Genomic DNA, 9728 nt, shown 5'->3' with positions numbered 1-9728 from the left:
TGCTTATATGATTTCATATTTGTCTTTTGTATTGATATTTGCATCTTTTTATTATTTGTGTTTATGATTTTCTAATATATTTGGTTTATCTAGCGGATTTTTTGTTGGTGGGATTGATATAGGGAGTTTTTAAAGTATTGGGTAAGGACTTTTTGCAGAATCCCTAAATAGGGATCGTTTTTTCTTACACTCAACAGATGGCCATGAAGAATTTCAATCATAATGCTCTTATAGGAATGTGGGAAAATTTTAGCAAAGAATATCAATCCAGATTGTTGAACCTGTAAAATTTTGAAAAAACCCATATGTGTTAGAGGAAAGCTACACAATCTCCCATCCTCCACACACCATATTTTTTTTTTAAATTTTAAATTTTTAAAATTTTTTTTTTAATTTTTTTGAGTTTATTCTCTTTAAATTAATTTAATTTTTTTATTCATTATTCATGTATCAAATATTTGATAAAAGAAAAAAATAATAAAAATTAAAAAAAATATAATATATGAAAGTTGTATGAATAATAAGAGGTTGCCTAAAATTTTTGTTTTAATAGTGCACCTCAGTATATGGGTCCTGCTCACGTATAAAGCAAAGCAAAATGAGACTAACTTTAGAGTTGGACCCACTTGAATGAAATCAGGTTGATGTTTTTGCCTCGATAAGTCTTTTGTTCTTGTTTTTCCTTTTCTTTGGTCTCTCGTGCGTATTTCAAGGAAGAGTTTTTATCGATTTCTTGTAACTTCGCCAAGTTTTTGTACACATCATGTGAGCTATTAAATTTTGAAATCCACAAAAGTACACAAAATACTCATGTGATTAATAGGCTGCGAAATGGGTTTGGCATATTTCTCCATCTTGTCGTTTATAGTTATCAATTGACATACGGCAAGAATATTGTACGTAATGAGAAAATTGAAGTTCATGACTTTATACCCATTAAACTTGTGTGAGGGTTACTATATATGGACCTTTCTTTATACATCAGAATTGATTTATTTCTTATGTTTAATATATCTTTCAAAGAAAAAATGCCCATCTTTACTTCCAAGGAATCTCTAATTTCTTTAACACACACAATTAGTCTATTATGTTTTCAACATTTTCAACTACTACTTTTTCTCTCCTTCCTATTTTTCTAACAATGAGAAATGTTTTAACCAAGTAACAGTTACTACCGTTCCATTTGATAAGCAGTATTTTTAAATTCCTAACTTTTATGGATTTGACAATGATAATAAATATTATGTTTGGGATGATTTTGTTTTCTGTAATGAGAAATCCTAGAGGAAGAAAAGGTTGAGCAGACCCTTCTACAGCTAAGAAGTTTGAAGAAAACTATAAATAATCTATGGAGGTAGGGTCTTTGAAGCTTTGGTGTATGATTTTTTTCTTCTTTAACTCTCTTTTGTTTCAAAGAGGTATGGTCTTTGAAGCTTGCTTTGATGTTTGGCCTTGATGGCTTTGCTTATCTTTGTCTAATGTATTTTGAAAGACAAGTTTGGGTCTGAATGGTGCTTTTGAGTGATGGTACTTTTATTTGGATGCGGTACTTTACCTTTATTATTTAAGGTTGCAATTCGATTTAAGGTTGAGATTGTATCACCTGCAAAATGGGAAATGTCACATTCTACTCTATTTTGCCTCATTGGAAAAGGTATACAAATAGCATTTCTTCCTGAGTTAATAATGATTATGTTGTCTAAAGCTTTGGCTTGAGTAGTAGATTTTGTATAGGGATGCAAGCAGAAGCAGAACGCAAAAAGAGAGCTCAAGTTCTTGACTCTAAAGGTAATAAAGTTAGTTTGATATGCCAAGTTTCTGTACCACTTTTCAACACTCAAGTAGGTAGCCTTATGCATTCACCTTATGCATTCTTAGAAATTAATGTCTCTTTATAATTTATAGGAGAAAGACAAGCCAACATCAATGTTGTTGATGGAAATAAGAGTTCTATAATCTTACAATCTGAAGCAGCAAAGATGGATAAAATTAACATGGCCCAAGGTTATTTATCATGTTAATACAGATTAATTCCCACAGTATGGAAGTAATGTTTTTCTTCCATCCTAATATTAGTACTAAAATTTGTTTTGATAAGTAAGTTATTACTGATATCTTTAGAACATATATGCTATTTTGGACATGCATTTAATTTTAGCATGGACTATGATAGAATTCATAATCAATTCAAGCTTTGGTTTGTATTAGAATGTTTTTGTTGGAGTGGTTGCCACAAGAAATTTAGGCTGTGTATTGGATTTTGAAAGTAACTTATGTATATGTTAAGCCAGGTCTCACTAAAGGGGGCTTGTTCATGTTCTCTTGTATGTGAATATTAACTCGATAAGTCCTATGCTGAAGTTCTTTTTTTTCTCAAACACATCTTATCTGATCTAATATAATGTGTAAAAGTTTAAGAAAAGAAATTTTTAATGCTAAATCTGATAAGAAAAAAACTGTAATTTCAATTCTCTCAAACTTGGATCAACTTATGGCCTATTTTTAATTTATTTGCCTTTGTACTAATATTTTTATGTTTTAATTTATGCAAGTATGTACTTAAATATCATAATTCAAAAATATTTGTTAGAATTTATTTATTTATTTTTTCTATGTATTACATTATTGATTCAAATCAATTTTTTTTTTTAAAAAAAATATATATTTTTTTAAAAATAATCATTTCACCTAGGCTAACGTGCAAAGCACGTTGCCTTGACCTAGTAATCTATATATGTCAGATACGAATGTGAGGCAATCGAAACCTCGCTTACCACAAATTAATTTTTGAGAACGCCCCCAGAAAAAGAACGAAGTGAAAACGCAAAAGGAAGGCCATGAGATTGTAAGAGGCATTGTTCATTTCCTCGGTAGGGATGCTGGTCCAATAGGAAAAAGCGGAAGTGGCGAAGGCACGCAAGCAGAGAAAAGGCGCTTGAGGGCAAGGACGGTGGAAATTTGAAAATATCTCAATTTGGATCCACTTGAGCTGGAGCGAATCCGAGACCAATTTCCTTGGCGCCGACTCGACGGTGAGGACTGAGGAAGCAGAGGCAGTCAATAATCGACCGAGAAACTAAGAAAAATTCTTTGATGACGTTGTCCGCCAGCGTTTCCTTGTTTCTACGACTTCTTCGACAATCGAGACTAAATTACACGCTCTTCAAGAGCGCGTGTACGCAGTCCACATACCAACAATGCCATGGCTCCATGGCTGAGTAGCGAGCTCTCGAAAAAAAAAATGAAAAATGCGTAATCACCTCTCAAACAGCAACTGAGGGTATTTACGTAAACTGAGGGTTTCTTTTTTTTTTTTTTTTTTTTGCCGAGAAAAAAAAAAGCAACTGAGGGTATTTACGTAAACTTAACGGATGTAGATGTTGTATAAATTTAGTTTCGGCAAACCCTACTTTACGCTCTGCTCCCTGTTTGTGTCGCGGCCGGGTTCTATATTCAGGTGCAATTTCTCATCCATGTATAGCTCTCTATCTGTTTGATTCAGACTGCTCTTGTTTGGCATCTGTGAATAAATGTGTGTTGTGAATCTCCATTCGGTACTCCTATTTTTCCAATTGGGAAGGTTGTGATATTTGTGAGTAGCTCTGCGATTTCGAAGTCATTTGTGGTGTTAGGTTAGGCTGTGACCTCGTGCTGCTTTGAAGATTTTCAGGAATTTCTTCTTGTATATATTTGAATTTCTTTTAGAAGTCTGAAAATTATATAAATAGGTTCGTAATCTAAAAAAACTTTTTTTTTTTTTTTTTTTTTATCGTTTGTGTAGATTTCTGATTTTTCGCTTTACTATATTTTATCCTTATTTTTGGTTTTGAGCATTTTAAGATTGTCTGCTGCTGCTATCTTTTTATAAAGATTTATGTGAGTGAATGAAAATGAGAATACTAATGTGAACCAGTAGTTTAGTGCACATTAATTGGCATATATAGATTATAACCAAATGCCAACACGGATAAAGAATGTATGGCCATAGTCTATCATGTATAATCGAACCACTATGTTAATGAGCTCTTGCCTAAAATTAATTCCTTTTGAATCCTTTGTCAACTTGCTAGAATTAATTTCATTGGGACATTTTATTTTTTGTCAATGCGCATTTTGAGTTTTGAACATTTTATCTGTTAATTAATGGCCCTTTTTTTTTTGCAATTTTCTCTCAAGTTAATGAAAAGATGTAGCTTTCTCACGGTCTCTAACCCTTTGTTTTGCACAGTTTTAACATTTTCAAGCCAAGATTTCATAATGGGCAAGGAAAAGGTTCACATCAACATTGTGGTCATTGGTCATGTCGACTCAGGCAAGTCGACCACCACTGGCCACTTGATCTACAAGCTTGGGGGTATTGACAAACGTGTTATTGAGAGGTTTGAGAAAGAAGCTGCTGAGATGAACAAGCGATCGTTCAAGTATGCTTGGGTGCTCGACAAGCTCAAGGCAGAGCGTGAGCGTGGTATCACCATTGATATTGCCTTGTGGAAATTTGAGACCACCAAGTATTACTGCACAGTCATTGACGCCCCTGGACACCGTGACTTTATTAAGAACATGATCACTGGAACCTCCCAGGCTGATTGTGCCGTTCTTATCATTGACTCTACCACTGGTGGTTTCGAAGCTGGTATTTCCAAGGATGGACAAACCCGTGAGCATGCTCTCCTTGCCTTCACCCTTGGTGTCAAGCAAATGATTTGCTGCTGCAACAAGGTATGATGATCCCAGCCTATTTCACATCGTATTTATTCTTTATTGAAAGTGGTATGGCTGTTATTGCTATCTAATCTAAGCATCCAGATGTTTTTGTGGCTGTGATTATTGCATTTTTACACTTCGTTTGGACAGATGGATGCTACAACTCCAAAATACTCAAAGGCAAGGTATGATGAAATCGTGAAGGAAGTCTCTTCCTACCTGAAGAAGGTTGGATACAACCCTGACAAGATTCCTTTCGTCCCCATCTCTGGATTTGAGGGTGACAATATGATTGAGAGGTCCACCAACCTTGACTGGTATAAGGGTCCAACCCTTCTTGATGCCCTTGATATGATCCAGGAGCCCAAGAGACCTACAGACAAGCCCTTGCGTCTTCCACTACAGGATGTCTACAAGATTGGAGGCATTGGAACCGTGCCTGTGGGTCGTGTCGAGACTGGTATTATCAAGCCTGGTATGCTTGTGACTTTTGGTCCCACAGGATTGACCACTGAAGTTAAGTCTGTTGAGATGCACCATGAGGCTCTCCAAGAGGGTCTTCCTGGAGATAATGTTGGCTTCAATGTGAAGAATGTTGCAGTCAAGGATCTCAAGCGTGGGTTTGTTGCCTCAAACTCCAAGGATGACCCTGCCAAGGAGGCAGCCAACTTCACATCCCAAGTTATCATCATGAACCACCCTGGCCAGATTGGAAATGGCTATGCCCCTGTCCTTGATTGCCACACCTCCCACATTGCTGTCAAATTCGCCGAGATCATCACCAAGATTGACAGGCGTTCTGGTAAGGAGCTTGAGAAGGAGCCCAAGTTCTTGAAGAATGGTGATGCCGGATTTGTTAAGATGATTCCCACAAAGCCAATGGTGGTCGAAACTTTCTCCGAGTATCCCCCACTTGGTCGTTTTGCTGTCAGGGATATGCGTCAAACTGTGGCTGTTGGTGTCATCAAGAGCGTAGAGAAGAAGGATCCTTCTGGAGCCAAGGTGACCAAGTCTGCAGCTAAAAAGGGTGTCAAGTGACTTGTGCGGTTTGGGGTTTCTGCAAATGAAGGCCATTATCAAAGTTGTCACAGTAAGGATTGGGTTCTTGCCAGTTATCTATCCATTAGAAGTAAGTGTTCGTTTTGTTGGCTATAGCTTCAAGTCCGCAGTCATCCCGTAGGTACTGGTCACAGAACTGGGTGCTTGACCGGCGGCGGTGGCTGGACTGCCATCCTTGTGATAATATATCTTTTGTCGTTGGTACTGTCTTGTGAGACTTTTATTTCTTAAGCAGCAATGGGGTTTTTTAGGTCTGTGCCTTGGCTGCCGGGATGCTTTCCATTTACATTCATAATATATCAAATTTTTGCCTGTGGTATTTGAAGCTACCTCGCTCTGCTTTGTTAATTTTGCTGCATGCAGCTGCTGGTTAGTTTTTTTGTACACTGCGTGCTTTTTACCAGCTTCTTAGTAGATTGATCAGCGGGTGGGTGTTTTATGAAAAATTTGTATCCAAGTTGACATTACATTTAGATGCTACGAGCCAATTGGCTATTAAATCTGTACATTGCGGGCGTAGTTAGTTAGTCTCTTATGCCGGCTGGAACACATACACAGCGTTAGGTTAGGTTAGGTTGTCAGTGTCTGAACTGTTGAGTAGACATACAGCGCCCATGAATTCATTTGTAGTTTTCTGAAATATAATCGGACGTTGGTACCAAATGCTGCTTGTAGGCTCGGTCTCGTGTTGGATCAGCTGATGGTATCGGCCACTTGTGTTCATCATCCATTTTTTGTATCCTGCTTAACTTTTTGGGAAGCCTCGTTCTTTCGTATTGTCGTGAAGAAATAAGAACAGAACAAGCAAAAGGAAGAAGAGCATGCAATCAAACAGAACAAGGAAAAATAAAGGATCACTTGAAAATATCAGTGATGATGCAATTGCACTCTTGAGGATCACATTCATGTCAGGAGATGTCATGAAGGTTATGACTGGGGCACTGGGCCCAGTGATACTGACAGGCAGCAGGTTGAAAGAGAAAGGAGGTTTACTTTCTTGATGGTGGATGAGATCGGACCATACTGATCTTGCCGTCATCTTCTTTGGTGGCTTGAGATGCCCATCTTTTTTGGGCGGCAGCACCTAGAATGGCAAAACTGAAGTTGGGTTTGGCATTCAGGCTTCAGGCTATGAGCCCATGCTCCAGACCTAGATGGATGATAAACTGAAGAACGTAGAAACTTATTGCCGGTGAACAGTAGATGTCAAAATTATGTATCTCTTCTAACAGCGAGCAACCTAACGGTAAGATCATGAAGTTCATCGAAATCATAAGAGGAAGAGCGGTGGGGTAAGAGGGAGACTTTGGGGATGAGGATTTGTAAGTAAGAAAAAATATGAGACGGTATAGCTGACAAATATACCATACTAGTTGTTGACAGGCATGTGCAAAGAAGTTTTAAAGCTCTAACGCAATCATATATGGGTCATCGAAAGTTTCCTTTCCTCTCTCTCTCTCTCTCTCTCTATCTCATATACACAGATATATAGAAAACATGTAAAAGTGAATTGAGTCGTTAACCATAATGAACTCAGGTTTTTTCTTGTCTGAAACATGGAAACAAATAAAGAACTCAATTTTTTTAATCTGACTTGAAGAAAGCCTTTGTATACTACTTTGGGCCAACCAATTGACTCACGGATTTAGGAGGAGAAATGATTGATCATCAAGATTGTGGCACTTCAACTAACTACTAATATGTCACTTGTTGAATTTTTTAAATGGCATCTGGTTTTTAAACCATATTTAATTGGTTATTAAGGTTGAATAATATCCCTTTACACTCTCAAATTGCTCCAATATACATGGGTGAGAATCCCATGCAATGGATAGAAGCCTGCTTCATGATCACTGACGAATCATCAATTGAATAATGTGTTAATTAAGCGGTACAAGAGGTTGAAGCAGTACAAAGAGGGAGGTTGCAGTGGTCAGTAGAGTAACACCGTAAGATGAGCCTTTTGGACAGAGTTCCAAAAGTTGTAGTGATGAAAAGTTGTAATGATGAGATACAGGAGAATTTAAACATGAGATAAGTGACATGAGATCACACTGAGTTCCAAAAGTTTTTTCAATCTTATATAGAGAGAGGAAACCGACGAACTTTATGAGGACGGCAACTACTTCAAACCAAAGCAATCAGGAATTCCATCTTTAGGTTGAAACGAAAGTGAAAAATAGAATAAAAAAAGGGCATGGCAGAGAGAAGGAGTACGGAGAAGAACCTGAAGCGAAGTAGTTTCCGGACGAGATCAATTGCTTGGATTGCGAACGGAACAGAAGGAGAGCCGTCCTGGTCATTGCTCGAGCTTTTTATTTTGATTCAGAGGACCAAGGTTCGTGAACGATATACTGAAAAAGGATCTTTGATATAAAAGAAGAAAATCAATGACATCTAGACAAAAGGGCATTTGGTCTAGTGGTATGATTCTCGCTTAGGGTGCGAGAGGTCCCGAGTTCAATTCTCGGAATGCCCCTAATTTCGATTTTGTTTGGGCCTGGCGCTTGATGGGCCCTCTATTTTTTGTTGTGGATTAATCATGGATGGACCGGCCCTATTAGGCCTTTTAGCAAAACGCAATTTTATTTCGGCAATACATAATATTAGAATAATTTATTAATAATAACTTTTCTTTCGACACGCAGAGCGGAGACGAATTAAACCAGTAAATAATTCTTCTTAATTATTTATTCTCTCTAGAAGACCAATCCATATTCCATCGTTGAAAATGAAGGGGGGTTAGTTCAGACTTCAGACTTTCCTGCCTTGTTCCTCAAGTATCGGTCAGATCTTCCTGCTCTACTCTTGTCTTGTCTTCTCCTTCTAGTAAGTAGTAACGTGTTATCTCGTGCTTCGGTCTTCTCGTTCTTTTCTCCCACTTCGATTTATCTACTCTCTTCAACCACCACCAACTTCACTCCTAAGCTACAAATAAAGAAAAAACAATATTTATCTTCCAGAAGTACTCATTCAATGACGCGTCCTCTCTCCCTCTCTCTCCTCTAGAAGCCCAGAAATCTTCTTCCTCTGTTCCAGAAGCCCATCTCTGCGGGTCCTCTCTCCCATCCCTTTCCTCTTCCTCATATATAACTTGGCTCTTCCACTCCATCAAACACCAACTAACGAGTTCTTGACTCCCCATCAATCTCCCTCCTATCTCATTGATCCTCTGCTCCAACCATTCCTGACAGAAAGAAGCCCTACAGAAAATGGAAGGGAAAACATATCTCCAAGACCTCGGAGAACTGGAGGAAGACGTGCTCTCTCTCTGCGACCTTTCCATTCACGACCAAGAAAGTACCGAATCCGACCCTTTTTCTCCCATATATTCATGCTCTCCGTCACGACCGGATTTGTTCGAGTTCTCCACCAACCCGAACGCAGAAATGAAACCCGCGATCGACGCCATAGTTTTCTGCGGCAGAATCATGCACCAGAAAGAATTATCCGCTTATAATCTCCAAACCAAGTCAAAGTGGAGATCAGAGTCTCTCGACAAAGCCCATATCATGCACTCGGCTGGATTCACCAACACCATTCGTTCCAACTCGCTCCGGGTTCCAGGTCCGAAGCCTGATACGGCTCCGGTGACCGGAAGTTACCGTTATACGAACAGTTGTTCTAGGAAGCACAAGGTTTTTATTGGGCCAGTAAAGATTCGGCCGGAGATGGAGCTAAGTGAGATTAGAAAGAGGCAGGGTCGGCGGGCCCCGGTACCGATGTTCCCGGTCGTCGGTGGAGATGAATCGGTGATAGTCGGTGGTAAGAGCGGAGGTGGAAGGAGTCATTGGGGGCTGCTACGGCCGTTGAGGTGTAGGTCCCACCTTGCGAGCTTGCTGGCTCGGGCGTCTTTTGGATGTTTTCCCACACGTGTGATATGAAGGTGGATCCGGTGCTCGCACGTGTTGGGTTTTAGATGGATCCGGTCTGCTCACGGATGGAATTATTGTCCATAGATTTTT

General features: G+C 38.9%; 1 protein-coding gene and 1 non-coding gene across 3 annotated transcripts; both read left to right on the top strand.

The window, feature by feature from the left end:
• Positions 1–2763: 2763 nt before the first annotated feature.
• On the top strand, positions 2764–6202 carry LOC108997091 (elongation factor 1-alpha). Of its 2 annotated transcripts, none has more exons than XM_018973203.2 (3): positions 2764–3457; positions 4229–4719; positions 4855–6202. In XM_018973203.2, the coding sequence occupies exons 2-3, from the start codon at positions 4258–4260 to the stop codon at positions 5740–5742; spliced, it is 1350 nt and encodes a 449-aa protein (XP_018828748.1). In that variant the 5' UTR covers positions 2764–3457; positions 4229–4257; the 3' UTR covers positions 5743–6202. The 2 variants fall into 2 exon arrangements, with proteins under 2 accessions (XP_018828748.1, XP_018828749.1); XM_018973204.2 differs by having other exon boundaries at positions 3373–3475.
• Positions 6203–8170: 1968 nt separating this feature from the next.
• TRNAP-AGG lies at positions 8171–8242 on the top strand. The gene has a single exon. It is a non-coding gene; the product is annotated as a tRNA-Pro (tRNA).
• Positions 8243–9728: the final 1486 nt, after the last annotated feature.

Source organism: Juglans regia, chromosome 7 (assembly GCF_001411555.2).
Source record: "Juglans regia cultivar Chandler chromosome 7, Walnut 2.0, whole genome shotgun sequence".
Lineage (NCBI taxonomy): Eukaryota > Viridiplantae > Streptophyta > Magnoliopsida > Fagales > Juglandaceae > Juglans > Juglans regia.
Note: the sequence above shows the minus strand (reverse complement) of the source record. Positions and strands in the feature narration are given on the sequence as shown.